Source organism: Acartia tonsa, chromosome 3 (assembly GCF_053477335.1).
Source record: "Acartia tonsa isolate MP-2025a chromosome 3, ASM5347733v1, whole genome shotgun sequence".
NCBI lineage: Eukaryota > Metazoa > Arthropoda > Copepoda > Calanoida > Acartiidae > Acartia > Acartia tonsa.
Genome location: NC_137262.1, coordinates 55,281,814 through 55,300,599, shown reverse-complemented (window position 1 = coordinate 55,300,599; position 18,786 = coordinate 55,281,814). Strand labels below are relative to the sequence as shown.

The 18,786-nt window shown below is 29.9% G+C and overlaps 1 protein-coding gene across 1 annotated transcript in view; it reads left to right on the top strand.

The window, feature by feature from the left end:
- The first annotated feature begins 243 nt into the window (after positions 1 to 243).
- LOC145314947 (uncharacterized) overlaps positions 244 to 18,786 on the top strand; it is a 31,748-nt gene continuing 13,205 nt past the window's right edge. The window contains exons 1-4 of the mRNA XM_080155022.1: positions 244 to 876; positions 15,429 to 15,524; positions 15,930 to 16,024; positions 16,456 to 16,553. Of these exons, the coding sequence (XP_080011148.1) occupies positions 542 to 876; positions 15,429 to 15,524; positions 15,930 to 16,024; positions 16,456 to 16,553 (624 nt within the window). The 5' untranslated portion in view covers positions 244 to 541. The remainder of the gene's footprint in view (positions 877 to 15,428; positions 15,525 to 15,929; positions 16,025 to 16,455; positions 16,554 to 18,786) is intronic.

The window sequence follows — 18,786 nt, the reverse complement described above, 5'->3', positions numbered from 1 at the left end:
ACAGTGTAATATAAAAGGGGGCTGCACCCAAGGGGAAGTGGGTATATGTATATATGTATACTGAGAGAGTGTGATGGTATGAGAGCTTTTCTAGCACGATATTATATTCTATATCATCCTTTTTACACTTCCCCATTTACCCCCACCCCTTATAAACCTCCCAAACCCCTTTACACTAACTCCCCGCCTTCCCCCGCTCCGTTTGAGAGGAGGCAAAGTGCCGCCAAAATTTGCCGCCACTTTGTAAATACATTACTACAGTCTAAAGTATATAGAGAGATAGAAAGAACATACATCGAGTATCTAAAATCAATACAGGACAACTCTATTTATTATTCTACCATTTGGACTATATAGAGTTATAATATATACATATATGGGTGATGTATATATGCTATAGTGTAAAAGTGAAGCATAATAAATAATAGTTTTTAACACGAAAATAATATATTATGAAGTAAATAATATAAAAAAAAACAATATTAGTGATTTTTTTTTTAGTTTTTAATTATAATTTCCTATATGACGGCGGTTTTTCCCAATGATGTCCCCGTGTGCTCCGCCTAACGGTTCCAACATGGCGTTTCCCCCGTTCCTATCCCGCCCCGATCCCGCCATCTCGTTGTCAAGCCTGATGAACCCGGGCGCGGCGATTTTTGGGCCCACCAACAGCTTTAGCACGCCGTATTCGGCCGCCGGAGGCGGTTATCCCCGCCTTCCGCCGGGACTGGCGGGTTTCCCGGGCTTCCCGCCGCGTATGCCGCCGCCCGAAGACGATAACGTCCAGGACGATCCGAAAGTTACGTTGGAGTATAAAGAATTGTGGGAGAAGTTTCATAAATATGGAACTGAAATGGTCATCACTAAAACGGGAAGGTAAGATTTTTTATTCCTTATCCAAACTGATGTTTTTAACTGACGGAAAGGTCGGAGACAAAACAGTTGTTTTGTTCATATAAACATTTCATCTGTCAGGATTATTTCATCTATAAAATGAATCAAAAGCTAAAAATAATATTTATTAATGATATATTTTTCTGCATCAGAAGTATAACTGATTAATTTTTTCATTTCCTATTATTTTGGTGTTTACACAAAAATTATTAAAAAATTACCACGTATACTAGCTAAATATATCTATATCTGGTATGCATTTTAAACTTTTTAAATTTGTCAATAAAATAGGTTACATTCAATTTCTATTGAAGATTCGGAAAATTAATAAACTATTAATTTAAATGCTTTTCTCCCTTACAATGTAATATTTTTTATGATTTTTTTTGGTAAAACCATTTTTTTGTGCAACGATTTTTAATAAGCCAGTACATGTATTGACAAAAAAGTGCAATACTTTTACTTAAAAATAATAACAAAACAAGAATAAAAACATTTATAGTAGAAATTGCGAGAAATAATTTGTTTTAAATGCAAATAGCATGCTAAATTATTTCTATACCTAAAAATAAACTATTTTACTTTACCTTGTATTGGTCTAATATAATTCCTAATTAAGAAAAATGGACATACAGACTAACGGATATAAGTTGAGTAGCTGCACTACTGCAATTATCCGGAAAAAGAAGTCTAAATAAATAGAAATCGGTGACATTTTTTTCATTTTTTGACAAGGCTTAACATCTAAGCAATTCTTGAAAATAATGCCTTTATAGAAAAAAGTACATTTATTTGGTAAAAATAATTGTATTCTAAACAAAACAAAAAATATATCTTGTAGTAAAAAACTCTATACCTGTTAAAAGGCAGAGACATTCTGCTTTATATTAATATCACACTTCTGATATTTTTAATATCTTTGTTATGATTGTGTTTAAGTTCAATTTCACTTCAATAAAAATACATGTAATCCTAATTAAATCTGTGTCTGTCTTGTTAATTGATATATTATTACTTGGATATTACACCAGATTTTCATGTACTCTAATAAATGGACACTCACAGCTGGCAAAATAACAAACCCCCAATCTACCCCTTTTACCCCATCCCTTGCCTTCAACTGGATGAACGAACTGACCAATAGATGAGTTAAACAATAGCATCCTAATCTTTCCCTTGTCAATATATCCACGTATTCTATAGCCATTGTCTAGTTAAATATTTTTTCTGTAAACTTATCCCTGCTTTATCTTGCAATAATGAAAATGGCAAATTTCTTAAGAAAAGTTCTCAAAATTATAAATTATATCTCCTTTCATAAAGTTCATACTATTTCTTTTCAATATTTCTAAACATTTTATACTTTTTAACGACATACTTCTTAATAAAAAAAAATACAAGGGCAATAACTTTTGCAAGTAGCGAAGTACAAAATTATTGACTTGAAAAATTTCTACACTCTATCTCAAATAGTAGCCAGGTAAATCACGTTTTCCCAATAGCATAAAGAATAAACAATTAAGTCAAAAGTAATATTGCTTTTAGACTTTTTGAAAGTTTTTTCGCGATGATTTATCCTGCCTCTTACAATTTAATTCACTCATAATCGCATGGACAGACAGACGGACATACTAAGTCATAGAGTTGCTTTGCCACTGAAAAAAAGTTGATAAAAAGAAAGAATATTGTACTAATTGATGTCTGAAAGAAAAGTTATTAGCGAATGATAACAGTAGGGGGTTTCAGCTCAATAGACCGATTAGTTCTAACTAATCAACAGTATATTTTGATAGAAATTATGTCATTTCTATACTCTTGCCCTTTACAAAGATGCTGTGATAGTGGCCTCTCATTGGCTAATTTTTTTTGTTACGTCAAAATTTTTGCACCAATACTCACAGCATCCTTTACAAAATTTATGATTTTTGTGAAATTATGCCTTTGGTTTTTTCAACCGTTTTGGGGGGAAATTGGTTAAGAATCGGCCTCTTTATTTATTTTAAAATATCGGAAAAAAAGATTACTCTAATGTAACTCAATATTAAGCGGGAAAATCTTCTTTAAAAAGGTTAAAGATCACATTAAAGTTTATATTTTCTTTTGAAAATTTTTAATCAATGCAAATCATTAGTTCAGATATTTTATCAAATCAGCAACTGATATTTTTTAGATCAGAAAAGACAATACAATTATTAAGAATAGTTATCTTATCTATTGCATCGTATTATAGACAGCGTTGCGCGGCTATTAAAATAAACAAGTATAATATTAAAACCAGTTTTATTACCTGATTTTCATGTATTCTTAAAAATTAATGCTCGCAGCTGGCTAAATTTACGATTCACCATATCAATCCTTTTTAACTAATCCCCTTCTCCACCTACTGGATTAACGAAATTACCAATAAATGATGTCTATATCAGCAACCTAAATTAACGACAAATTTTTCCCTGTCAATATATCCACATATATCCTATATCCATTTTACTTACTTACTATTGGAATATTTTCTTTTATTATTTCTGCTAACTTTTTCTTTAGATTTGATTAGTATAAAGAAAATAAAGTTTTATTCTATGCAATTTTATGAATAATAAGCTTAATTAAAGAAGGATTTTTAAAATGTACAAAAAAAAACCAATTTTAGAGCATTGGAGGATTTTTTGAACACAGTAATAGTGTCTGACTGATTATGACGTAAAAAAAATAGCCAATGAGAGGCCGTTATTGACCAATGGTAAAATTTATAGTGGCCTCTCATTGGCTATTTTTTTTTGTTACGTCATAATCAGTCAGACACTATTACTGTGTTTGATTTTTTTAATAAGAATAAAAAAATATTAAATTTGTACTTAAATAAACAAGATTCAAGTTTTTTTTCTTGTGATTATAAAAGGTTTTCCTTTCTTTTAAAACCATTAAAAAATCAATAGTAAAAATTATTTTTTCATATAAATATAAATATTTTTATTGATTTCTTGATATAAAATATGATTTTTGAAAAATTAAGATTAAACAGATTTTTTAGTTACAAAACGATTTATAATACACTATGAAGGAGGGAACATGGATTGTTTATTAAACTAGTTCCCAAAGTATTATAATAGCGTTTTCTTATTCTTTGCCTTAACAACCTTGGGGACTTTTATTGAATTTTGATTGGTTGGTTCATTTAATTGAGTGTTTCAACTACTAATTTTAATCTATAAAAATGGTAATTTGTGTTTTATCATTGGGGATGTACATCAAATTATCACCATTGTCTTATCCGCAAACTACATCATATAAAACAACGTTCCATTATGTGTTATTATTCCTATTTTTCTATTAGTAACTTATAGTTGTTTCCAAAGGTTCTTAATTGAAGCAAAATTTCTCAAAATTGTTATTTATTTTTTTATTATTTCATGCTATTGTATTATTTATCCATCAGGTCTAGTGAAAATATTATTTATTTACCAAGAATTTCTACTCCCCTTTAATTTTCTTTACTCCAAAATGTTGTTGGATTTTCAATTTTTTAGGCTTCTTATAGATATTTATATAATGTCTGTTCGTTCGTCCGTCCGGTTTTCTGTCTGTCTTTTTAAAGGGGTGTTAAGGGATAAGACAATAAATGATAAGTGTACATCTCCAATGAAGATAGATAAAATTACCCCTTTTATAGATGAAATGTTGTAACTGGACAAAGTGTCTCAATATCAGCCATGTGACGTCATAAAAATGAGGGAGATGAGAGTATAAGTGGGAAAGAAAACCCCTAAAAAGGAGATGGAGAATCACTCATTGTTATGACTTCACTTGGCTGATTTTTGAGACACTTTGCCCAGTTACTGAAATATTAATTGGACACTCATCGTTTGAAAGTAAACAATCCAAAAGCAATTAAAGTACCCAAAGTTTTGAATCCAATGAATTAGTTAACTTGGTTTGAAAACTTTGGGTACCAGTGTAATTTTATTCCACCAAGTAAGAATTTTCTTGAAAAGTCTACTAAAGTTGTTTAAAAACAATTTTATTTGAAAATCAATGCAATTGAGTTTATAAAGTGGACACAGGGAATATAGAAAACAAAGGAGGGGGTTAACATAGGGGTGCAAAACCAATTTTATTATAAATGTTCTTTCAAGACAAGCTAAAAAAAGAGTTAATTTTAATTAACTTTTTCCTTTTATTCAAGTTAAGAAAAAACAAATCAAAATATTTTGTTCTAAGAATAGTATAAATGCCAAATGATACCTGCAAAAATTTATTAATAAAGAATCTTACAAAAAAAAATGACTTTTTGTGAAAACATCTAAGTTTAGTTTAAAAATAAAGTGATAGCTAGCCTATGGGGAAGGAGTGGGGGGTTATCCCCCCACTTCATATTCTTGAAAGCATTTTTTTTTCAGGGAAGGTTGGGGTAAGGGGGGGATATTGGTAAATAAAGTAAGGCGCTTGAAAAATCCGATTGTTATGGCTGTGTTCACTGATAGGGAAGTGTTTTATGGAAAAAATTAATTCCTGTCAAACAAAGAATAATTTTGTTGTTATACATTTCCAAAGGTTTATGTAGACTATGTCAATAACTAGAAGTGGTCATTGCTGACGTTGTACTAACATTCTGTTGATAAAAGCTCAGTATCTTAAAATAAACTTAAACATGATATCCAACTAAGAGCATTTTTACCATAAATCTATACTAGTATTTTAGTATTCAAAGGGAGACGAAAGGGCAGAAAAATAGCCTAAAGCCATCCCAAGACTTTAATAATTTTAAAATCTAAACCTATTCTTGGACCTCTGTGAAGCTTCCCTAAAATTGTTCTTAAGTTTAGCGAGATCATAAAGAACAGGATTGACCTATTATAATGTTGTCTGGCACTTTCAATGATTTGTTTATCATATTAGTTAATCCTAAGCTGTGTTGTTGGTTTGAAACCTTTCAAAACTTGGCGACACTTTTTATGATTTCTTAGCATTTGGGAACAACAAATATTCTCAATTTTTTTCATAATTCAAATTGGACCCCCCCTCTCCTCATATAATTGGATAAAATTTACGTGGATATATTGTCAGGGAAAAATTTGTATTCAATTTACGTTGCTAACATGGATATAAATTTTTGGTCAGTTCTCTCATCCAATAGGAGAGGAGAGAGGAAAACTTTGTTGTATGGGAAAGCTTTGTTTTTTAGCCAGCCACAAGTTTTAGTTTATTAAAGTACATGATAATCTGATGAATGATCCAAGAAATAATAATCCATTAGGAATGATAAAAAAAAGGAAAATAAGTGGCTAAAAATCAGTTGTTAGCGAGTTATCAGCTATAAATTACTTTTACATACCCACTAGTTAAGAGAATCTACATTAAAGTCAGATCCATATCTTTAAAAGCTGCAGAAAAAGGCTTATTTTTAATGACTTAATAATTTGGACAGATTTACCTTATTTATAGAGTAGCTGCGCTACTATAAGGAGGGAAAAAGGGGGTCTAAACGAACTGAATAGGATTGTTGAAAAGCATTATAGATTTCTAGTAAGCACAGTTGCCTGGCTGGAAATAGAGGGGTGACACAATAAATGGAAATATAGGGGTGACTCAGAATAAATGAAAATAAAGGGGGGTGACACAATAAATGGAAATAGAGGGGTGACAGAATAAATGGAAATAAAAGGGCGATGAAAAAAGATTCAAGTTAAAATAACAAATAAACAATATAGATTTGTTGATAAAGCAAAGATAGAGAAAATTTACCAAATAAAAAAGAAGAAGAAGAATATTTTAATTTGTAAAGAGTCCCCAAAAAAACAGAAAAAATTCTAAAATTTATATTATTATACTTGTCTAATGAAATGCCTTTTATTTTTTTCTTCTATTATTTCTATTAAGACCAACAAAAAAAGAAGCTTAATCTCCAAAATATCAGTGATGTACTTTACAAGTTTAAAAATAAAAACAGTTTTTGATGAATTTAAACATTAAAACAACGAATATAAAACAAATAGAATGACAAATAACAAACCAACATGAGGTCAATTTAGATTTTTTTTTTGGGACATTAGACTTACATTTAGATCAATCATAGAGTTTTTTTAATGTACCTAAAGAGATGGATATTTAAAAATATGATAGCTTAAGCGCTATGTCAATAAATGTAGTTCTGTTTAAAAATTTAAGTATTTCCATTACCTATTGGAGCACTCTATATGAAAATATCCCTTTTAGAATACTCTAAGTTAGCTCTAATATCATTCTCCCAAGACAACTAGGAACAAACAAAAGTTTTTGCTGGAAAAATAATCATTGTAAAACACAATGGAACCTCTTTTAGATTTGTCTTTTTTCTGTGTGTGTGTGTGTGTGTTGTGTGGAGGTGTGTGTGTGTGTATGTGTGTGTTTGTTACTACATTTAGAATATATATGTTTAAGAATATATTATGAAAAACAACATAATAGAGCTATAGTATCTAAAATAAACGTTTAAAATTTTTTTTTTTTCATTTTATATGGATATTTTTTTAAGACTTGAGATTTTTATGTAAACAAAATCTATTAAAACATGGATAAAACTACCTTATAATAAATTTTTGACAACTCTATATTATTCTAATTCTATTATGGAGTCATATATGAGATAAAAACAAGTCGCAAAATCCATTGTTTTCAAAACCAAAAATACTTCAACAATAGTTAGCGAGTTACTTTTTTAAAGCAGCTAAAAAAGCTTTAAAATTTATAGCAAAATATGTTTCCTCCTTTGAAAGACTGTAGTTTAAATGATTCGTACTTACGGACAATTGTACATTATACAGAATCTACAGTCTACAGTTATTTACGCAGTCTAGGTTTAATAGTATCCACGAATCCTAGGTTCTATAATAACCAAGTATCTTTTTTTAAAATTCAATTGTTATTATTTAGATTTTTAAAGTTTAGCTTTAAAGAGTTCATGTAGCAAAACTCTGAAGCCTAATATCAGATTATTTAATTTTTATAGTACATGAATTATTTTAGTATAAACTTATATTCTAAAGTACAAATATTGGAGCAAATTTAGGTACATTAAAAAGATATTTTGTGCTTAGTAAATTTTAAATATTTTATTGCAAAAATGAATTTGAACAAGGCTTGAAAATAATCTTAGCATGAAACGATAATATTGAAAAATCATGTATAGCATCATGTATTATAGACAGCTTCCTGATAATTATAAGATTAAAACCAGTTTTGTTCGCCCCAATCATAACTATCATATATTCAATAGTTTAAATCTTTTAGAGTTAGAAAATTTTAAAATTTAAAAAAACAAGGATGACAACATCCATAAAAGCGAAGCACTGAAACGGTAGGACAAACGGACATTAACACTTGTATAGTATCTAAACTGAATAATCAGAATTTAAAAGTATAAGAGTCGAAGCAAAATTGTAGGTAATTATGTTGAAAACTACTTGAAGCAGGATAATGTTTATGGACATACTTACATTTTTGGACTTAATTATAGAGTTGCTTCGCTTATAATATTGTTCTTTGTTGTCCCAGGAATCAGTATACCAAAAATCAGATCAAACGGATAATTAGAACACTTGAAAATTTGTTGTTAAAAAAGTAGAAAAATCAACATGTTTAAAATGGACGTACGGACATTCTGGTAATGATTATAGAGGTGCTACGCTTTCTAAATCGTACCCAACTACTACAGGAATCATCATGCAAAGTTTGAAATCGATAGGACAATTCTAACATGCCTAAATTAACGAATAAAAGCTATCTATCTCGGACGGACGTACGGACGGACGGACGGACGTACGGACGGACGGACCGACCCTAATTATAGAAAAGCTTCGCTTTTAAAAACGATTAATATATTTTGATTAAAACTAAGCAATTAATTATAGATTTAAGTGTCTAAATTAAATGGAACAACCATGAATCATTTTTTGCTTTAAAACAGGGATGGCAACATTCATTTGAAAATACCCTATTTTTTATTATATAATCAAAGACTAGGATAGTTAGTTATCGCATCGTCTTATAGACAGCTTTCCGCGGATATCAAAATACAAAATTTTAAGATTAGAACCATTTTATTATGATTTTTATTTTAGTATTTTAGTAAAATTGTCTATAATAGTAATACGATGCAATACCTGATTTTTAGTTTGACTGAAAACTGGTTCGAAACCTGAGGTTTCGAAGCCATACATTATCTATAAAAAAAAAACCTACCAATATTACTTCTTTTAAAGAGTAGCACACTTTCAAATTGCTAAAAATTAGGACCATACAACCCAAATAAGTCATGTTTAATAAGTATGCCTATCACTGTTAGTAGATTGGACGTAAAGCAATGTAGCACTAGTTATAGAGAAGCTCTCCTACTGCAAAGTTAAAAAGTTAAATACCTAATTGAAAGAAAAATGATTATAATGAAAGGTGGAGGTAAAAAGAATGATTAATGTTGAATTGTCTTTATTAATATTTTATTAGTGGTTAAATACAATAAAAGGTTTCAACAATAAACAAGTGAAATAAATATATGTGTGTTTGCCCTTATTTTGGTTTTAATTCAGTATTTTAAATATAATCAAATAATCCACATATAAAAGTAACAGGATATCTATCTATCAATACCAAAGGATCTTGCTCACTTCTGAACCGATATGGTTCTTCTTTACAATATAGCCGCTAGTATAGCAATATGTTCCTTATACTGTAATAAAATTTCATATTTTGATTTTTTATTGTATTGTACAATAGCATGCTGCAGTTATTATCAATGAAAAAATTATTATTTTTACTGATATAAATAGTTTTGAAATTAAACTTAAATCGTAAAACCGGAAAAACGAATATTTTATAAAAACCTGGTATTTGAAATTAGTACAAAAATATAACTAGAGGAATGCTTTGACCCTTAAAACCTCCGTGGGACAAATTAGATATTTCCGGTTTTAATTCTTATCCTTTCCTTTAAAATAAACCATCTTAAATTAAAATAATAGGGTAATGTATTCTGTTAAACTTTCAGGCTGATTCAATATTAACATAATATTATAGTCGAATGGCCATTATTAGATAATGTTATATAGTAATATCAAGCAATTTAGAACTTATATACAATTTTAGCTAATTTTACAAAAGTATAAATAATAATACTTTATTTAACAAGTTCTAGCCTATTTTTTTAGAATATTAATCCATTTAAAAAGTTTTCACCTCTTAATGTTTTAAATATGTGTAGTTTTAAGCTTTCCTTTTCTTTAGATTATAATCTTTGATGGTTTTTAATGAGATTTTCTTGTAGCCATATGGTTCCAGGGGCTTGCTGGGGGGTGGGGGGCGCCACAAAAATTAGTTTGAGTCTATATTTACCGATCAATAATATACGTCCCCCCCCCCCTCCCCCACCACCCTCCTATTGGTTTACCCCTTTCTTATTGGTTTAGGGGTTTAAGGCATAGCTTATTTTCGACGCGATCATCTTAAAGATGTTCTTACGATCCGAGAAAAAAAGGTTAATAGCGCAACTACTTTATAAATAGGGTGTTTCCGTTATTCCGTCTGTCAAACATATTTGAAATCAAGTGATACATATGTTCATTAACTTATTGTTAATGTAATTCTAAAGTTTTCTCTAAATCTACTATATTATATTTAACTGCCATCTTTAACAAATAGGTTTCTAAAATTGCCGTTTTGCATTAATACTTTTAAAACAACTTAACTGATTCTTACAGCTATGCTTTACTTGGAGGATTTTTGCAGTCGATAATTTTTTAAATATAACAGCAAAACAACAATCAGATAAAGACCTAAAACCTACTGTAACTAAAAGAATTTAGTTGGTTTTAAAAGCTGCCTTTTTATCTTTGGTTAGCCAAGGGTTAGCCATACATTTTTTAGATCTTTATCAACCTTTCTTCGACTCTGTTTTAAGTCCCAAAAAGTAATTACCTAAGAATATGCTTCAAGAATGTTCTCTACTATTTCTGCCTTTTAATGTTTAAAATGGACAATGAACGTCAAATTTTTTCAAACAATTTTGTTTTCTCTCTTCATTATCTTTTTTATTAACTAGCAATTACACCCTTTAGCATCTAGGACCTCTGTATTCTAAGTGACAGAATTGCTAGAAAATAGCTTCAAACCATCAAAAGATATAGATCTGAAAATATAATAGCCTAAAACCGTCACGGGACCTATGTGAGGCCTACCTAAATTAGAGAACCCAACCAGTTCAGTAGTCATTGATTTTTTAAGTTTCAGACAAAAACTCATGCTACTCTATATAATAGATTTCCAGAAATTTACCCAACACTTATAGCTTTTTATTGCTGTGCTTCTTGTCCCATTTTAATACAAATAAACTTTCCTTAAATGTTACTTTGTCCAATCTAAAAATTTTGACTCTATGAGTCAAACTACTAAAAGCGGCTACCTAGCTAAAATTATGGCCATTTCAATTGGCGTTGATTTTTACCAAAATTATTGCCCAACATTTGAGTACCACTTTTGGTGTTTTTTATCAGCGGTTTTAGGGACATGTATTTCAATAAATAGATTTGATTGGGTTGTGATTTTTAGTAGAGCCTTATTGGAAAGTTTTAAGCTACTTTCGAAACATTTATCCCCTTTTGAAAAATGGTATACTAGTGGTATATTGAGAATTAGAAAAAAATTGTATCAAGCAAATGATCTCGAAAATGTCTTGTCCGATTGGTGTTTTGGGTGGTTTTAGGCTATTTTTCTACCTTTTCTACTCTCCCTTGAGAAGCAAATCTACTAGAATCCAGAATTCATCACAATAAAGTAATTTTTAGAATACTTGACCATTATTTTAGAGTTTTGTTTTTATATTTATGGCAGTGTTGCATCATTTTTTATCTTCTTACCTTTTTTGTTATTTTTTTCCAAAAGGATTTTTAAATAAGACACAATAATTTAGCTTCTTTATGTTTCTTTTTCTTTAAAATACCTTTTTACATTTTGAAAAACTGTAATTTATTTTAATGTTCTAAAACAGATCAGGGTTCGTTCATATAAATGTCCCTATTTTTCTCATAGTCGTAACTCCGCCCAGCCTCTTATATCTGTCTTGTCCTTGTATTAATTAACTCCGCCCATTTGACGTATTTTTGTACAGACGTGAGTAACTACGAGCCTAATGACATAGATTAATATTTTCTCATATTCGTTACTCCGCCCACTTTCTACCTTGTCCTTGCATCAATTGGCTCCGCCCATTTCTAGTATTTTTGTACAGACGTGAGTAACTACGAGCCTAATTACCTAGACTAATGAAGTGAAAGAATTTCAATAGATATTTATCGCATAGTATTATAGACAGATTTCCACGGCTATTAAAATGAAAAATTAAAAGGTTGAAACCAGTTTTGTTAGCCCCTGATACAGAGATATTAAGTAAATTAATGCTTTACAAATTTATTTTAAGCATTTGCAAAAGGAAAGAAATTGGATTGAAATAGCTATTTAAGCTATCTAAATTAACAACATATTAATTAATTGAAGATATTACTCCGCCCATTTTTATAGAGCCATGGCGAGACGTAAATACAGACCTTCTTTTGTGTCGAGACGAAAATTTTTAACAGCGGAGATACTGTATATAATTAGGACAAGTTTGTTTACAATCTGACAGTCATTTTTGTCAGATAATCTACCTATAGTGCTATTATATTTGAAGATGTTATTTTAAAATCTGTTTTTATTCTTATTTTTAATACAAAATCAAAATATCTAAAAAATAAAGATTAAATTTTTGTATAAGTGAAAATATTTGAGCCTGATATTAGTGTGAATGGATGTAGAATATGCATGGATTTTATGACATGGGAAAATTATCGTCAATTTAGCTTGCTAGCATGGAATTCGTTTATTGGTCAATTCGTTGATCCTGTAGGAGGGAAGGGAATGGAAAAGAGGGGTGGATGGGGTAATCGTTATTTTATCCCGCGGCATGTTTCAATTTATTAGAGAATCTGAAAATCTGGTGTAATATCCCAGTAATAATATATCTATTTTAGTGTGTATATATATTTTAATCCCCTAATATACCACTTTTATACGTATAACAAAAGGTTTAGACAGTGTTTATGAAAAACAGACAATAATCTGCTTTTAAAAACTTGGATTTTCAAACTGTTGTATGTCCTTACGTCCTTCTGAGAGTCAATCAAATTGCATTACTGACGGTATATTGTCATAAAAAATTATATTATATAATCATGTGCTTTTTATGGAGTTTTAAAAATTTTAATTCATTAAAAATAAAGGAAAATTCGATTATTTTTTATGTTGTTTTGTCTGCAAACCGGTTTCAATATCTTGCTGAGCTAAAAAGCTTCCACCTTTGTTAAATAGATAGAAAATGTGAAGGATTTTTAAAGGATTATTTCAACTTGATGATTTTTCACCAAAATATCTCAGATCTTTTTTCTTTAAACTACACCCCAGTTAGTTAAAATCTTTATAAAAGTATCTTAAAAACTACCTAAAAAGTAACTAGTGTTTTTAAGGTATTTAATAAACTATTTTATGATGACAAAACATTGACTTATATATCGAGCAAATTGCCCTCTTTATTAATATTCTTCTTGATTAATCGACATAAACCATCAAAAATTAATCTTTAAGGAGTTGAAATCCACCGAAAAACTACCTAACTTAAATAGGGACTAACGAAAAAACTCTCAGCTTAATTTTATTTTGGTACAAAGAATTCATTTTATCTTATGGGAAAAAGCATTATATAAAGTAAAGTAATTTACTACTTATCTCTTTCATAAATGAAACAAGAAAAATTTTATTCACAAGCAGCGAAGCAATACCAAGCATTTATATGAAAAACAAATAGTAATATAATAGTTACACTAGACTAAATGAAAATAATAAATTAATGTATAAGTAAAAGGTTAATGATATGAAGTTTTATAAGCATATCTGCCTTATATTAACATGTTTTTACCTATAATAACCAATAAGGCAACATTGAAAGAAACCTTCTCTAATCTTTAACAATATTCTAGTAATGATTCAATAAATTATGAAATATTCCTATTAAATTTGTTTATAGGAATATTTATACCTTTCTTAAAATGGGCGGGGATGCGCCAATAGGAGGTGGGCGTGGCTTGTTGATGTTCAGACAATAGCTGGACAAATAATTACACTAATAATCAACCCCTCCCCCCATAATAGTCTTGTTTGGTCGTCATGAGAATATACATTAGATGTGTGCATTCTAGATTGATCATATTGCAAGCCAGTGAGGGAGAAGTCAATGCTATATAAATCTATATCTCCTACCCAAAAAATCATTATACCTATTTAAGAATTTCACACTAAAGAACTGTAGATAAAATTTATTTATCGTACGTTGACCTTTCCCTGAATCATTTAGTAATGATTCGATTACTCTATAAAGGTCTAATGTTACCCCAAACCCTTTTCCCATAGAGAACCCCTTTCAACCCCACCCTCTTTAATTGATGATTCTAATTTTTGTGTCAATTACAGCTTCCACTAATTTGACCCTTTCACTGTTATTTCATTTTGACTACATTTCTAGGATAAAGGCCCACTATAAAATTTCCATTTAGGATATCTTATTAGAAGGGTTAATACATAATACTTTAAAGTTTGTTTTAAAATCATTCTTCATAACATTTCTTTGTAGTTTTAGCTCTAAAAAAAGAATGATTCAACCAATGGCGTGCACATAGATTCAACAGGGTTTTAAAAAGGGGAAGGCAGGCATTCCAAATTTCAATTATAAGGATGGTGTTGACACCCTCCTACAACCTACTTCTGCACGCCACTTGATTAGTGAAAATGAGAGTTATATGCCCAAATCACATAATCATTAGATAATGCAAATTAATTGAAATCACAAGACTTCTGTTTAAGAACGTCAAAATGATTTAGATTTTCTTTATACCTATAATTTCTTTATAATTTCCTTTTGACCAAGAGTCCAATCTTAAGTCACCAATGAGAGTCAGAAAGTTTGTCTTTCTCTAACTGTCCCTTTTATGATTTATAGAGATACAATAATCTCAATATAACAGTAATATTTAAGCTTGAGTAAGCCTCTTACTTTGCTGTGATTTTACTGTGATTTGTTGACCTTGTAGACGGGTTTATTCGTCTACACTAATGAGTAGAGCTTTGTTTGGGAGCAAGATAAATTTTTAAATAAACTTCCTGGATTTTCCTGTCTCTATATGCTGGGATAGGAAGAAGTATTCTGATAAATAAATAGTAGAACAGGACAGACAAAGATTATAGGTATATATCTTTCCCATATGATACTAAGGCATTACTTAAGCAAATTATATTTTTTTTGTATATCATTGTACAATATTAAATTGTAACTGATTCCAGTTAGAATATATTACAAGATTACAAAAACTGTTTTGTGACCGATAGAAAGCATGACTGTAAATTGTTTTCATTCAGATGAAATATCTAATTTGATAATGATATTGTTTTCAAAACTTATCAATAACAATATTTTATTTATTTAGGCAAATGTTCCCGCAGATGAAATTCCGTCTGTCCGGCCTGAACCCGAAGGCCAAGTACATCCTGCTTCTGGACGTTGTGGCTGCTGACGATTTCAGGTAAAAAAAAATTATTGTTTTGGGGTCAGTTAATTGCCTTTTTATCCACAAACAATAAACTAAATTAGCCCTAAGGTATATGATAAAACTAAAAGCTTTTTTTTGTGGAGGGAGGAGGTAAATGTAAAATATCAATATTAGAAGAATTAAAGTTTTAAGAGAGGTTTATTATTTACATGGATGAGACCCCCCCCCCCCCTTCTAACACTTTTTGGTGGGGGTTCTAAACCCACATTTTTTGTCTTAAAAATAAAAAAAATCATATAATTTGTTAAAAGATAAGAGCTTTGAACCAACCCTAGAATGTTGAATTGACAAATTTTCCTAGAGAATTTCAAGAAATTGTTATTAATTAAACATTTAAATGTAAATTTTAGGGAAATCAATGATTATTTCTTATTTTAGATATAAATTCCACAATAGTCGGTGGATAGTTGCAGGCAAGGCAGACCCTGAGATGCCCAAACGGTTCTACATTCATACAGACAGTCCAGCCACAGGCATACAATAATAATTATACAGTAGCTTCGCAGATTTTTCAAATTCAGTTACAATTTGGTTTACTAATACTTAATGTTCCAAGCAAGTAGTTTTTTCATGGAAAATATAAGCATGGCGGGGACATTTGAGCGTAAATTAAACTTGAGTCATAGGTTTTACGACCACGTATTATCATATTTGTTAGCTCAAAACTGTGGATACCTTTCATAATCCTTATGGTTGGTTGAGATTTGTATTGTCCAAGCTTTTTATGCAATAATCTTGATCTACTGTTGTGGTAACTTTGTTCAACCTCATTGGAATTTTACATTAATTATTGGCCTTTGTCTTACCCCTAAAAATCCAAGGTTTCCCCACGTAACATTGGTTTCTATTTTTACCCTTTTTAACGTCTTTAGTATGACTATAACTAATTATTGTATGGTAACAGGAGAGCAATGGATGCAGAAGGTTGTCTCCTTCCACAAGCTGAAGCTCACCAACAATCTCTCTGACAAGCATGGCCTGGTAAGACTTGATACACACGAGGTATTTTCAACAAAGATACCTGAATATACAGAAGGGGTAATTTTGTGGATCATCATTGGTGATATACATAAATTTATCTGTCATTGTAATATCCATTTAGATACCTGGGCATTAAAAAAACATTTGAAAGAAGTGTTTTACTAAAACATGAATAAATTTCAAATCTTTAAAATGTTTTGGATTTTCATGTTTTTTACCCCTTTCTAAAGCTAGATTTTCAAGTTGTAAAAAACACATTAAAATTTCACTTGTATTCAATTAAAAAGTGTTTGATCTTCTTTTATTGTTTGCAACACATACCCCTGGTTTTAGGATTATTTAATTGCTCAATATAACAGTTAAAATCCAGCCTTGTTAAGCCATAAAACTTTAAGTTTAAAAAATGAGACATAGAGACTATTAAAACAGCTATATAATATAATACATAGCATTAATAATAAGTGTTCTATAGAAGTAGCTAGCTTCTTGAGGCTCTTTATACAAAGATAAAAAAAGAGCAAAATAGCATAAAACCATTCTAGAACAGAGAACTCAATCGCTTTAATCTTTAGCGAGGTCTTAAAGGGAAAACAAAACACCTTAATAATTCATACACATACACAAATAAAAACAATCAAAAATTTGCTATTATTCATCTTTTAACACAATTGAATGAAATGATATTTTAACCGTTTTATGAACCGACTTCCCTTGTAAAATTTTCATGAGATACCAAAGGTTATCATACGAATTAAATAATTTTATTAATGGAATGTTAGTTAGAAAAGTATATTCGTCTTGTCTATCTTGTTTTTAACCTTTTCTTGTTTTAAATTAACATGCAAAAACATTTTTCATAAAGCAAGTAGTACAATTATAAAATTGATCTAGAATATACGTGAATATATTTACAGGGGAAAAATTGTCGTCAATTTAGCCTGCTAATATAGTCTTTATTATTGGTCAGCTCGTTCATCTAGTAGGAGAGGAAGGAACAGGGTAAAAGGAGTGGATAAGGGGTATCGTTATTGAGAATATGAAAATATGGTGTTGAATACATAATTACAAAGCTTATGGAATGTAAAATGTAATGTCTAATGCGATGCTTAGGTCAAATTGATCAAAATAAGCTCTTGTCATCAATTATAAAAATCAAATGTTTAAAAAAGCTTTAGAATAATTACTGTATAACACTCTTTTGTCTTTAAAAGAAAGATTAAATTTGTGTGGCTTATTTGAATAAACACTTTGCATTCGTCATGCGATCCTCTCACCGCGACGTGTAAATGAGGTGTCCTTGCAAATCAGACAATTTTGTATTTAAACTCTTTAAATTTGCAACTCTATTCGTAAACATAAAAACCTATTAATATCCAGTGGATTAGAGCCGGTTCTCAGCCATAATGAAAAATTATGTCTAGCATTATGTTTTATATCAAGTTTTTTACGAATGTAAAATCATAAGGTTAAAATCAGTTTTTAGCCCGTGCCTTCGATATCTCGGGGCTAAAAAACTGGTTTAATCTTAAAATTGTACATCCGCGGAAAGCTGTTAATAATACGATGCGAGAAATAACTACTAAATGTTTGGCAGATTTTACTTTTTTAAATTGGCGGATTTATGTGGACACCTGGCTCTTGACGTGTAAATGAGCTGGTGTTACTAATTGCTGTGGATTTTAATTCAAATTTTATTTAACAATTGTTGAAAATCTACTGTTTCCTGTTTAACGCAAAATTTGTATTGTTTTTTTTTTACAGGATTGCAATTCAAAAGGGGGGGGGGGGGCAGGAAAAAGGAAGGAGGTGTTTTTTTATTATTTTATTTGAATTAGACAATATATGCACCTTTTGTTAGGGTTATGTGTTTCATTTAATTAAAAACAAGAGCACGACAAAAGGACGTTCAAATTCAAAATTATTCAGTTTTTCTTATTGATAAGAGGTAGAGAAATGCTTTTACACATAAACAGACGTTACGGGTTAGGACTTCCAAACAATTAAATTGTATAAAAACTTTGGGTACCTTAGTTAAATCCTAATTGATTGGTACAAACTACTAGTGTCCAACGTTTCCAGCATCAATTTTAGTCTAAAGAAAGGGCAATTTTTGTAATCATAATTGGGAATGTAGATTGTCTTATCCCTTCAGATCCCTGTATTAATATTTTCTATATCCCTAAAAAAGTTTTTTCTCTTTTTCTTATTAATTTCTCCTTCTTTCACACACAATTGAAAACTTTTTTTTTTCATT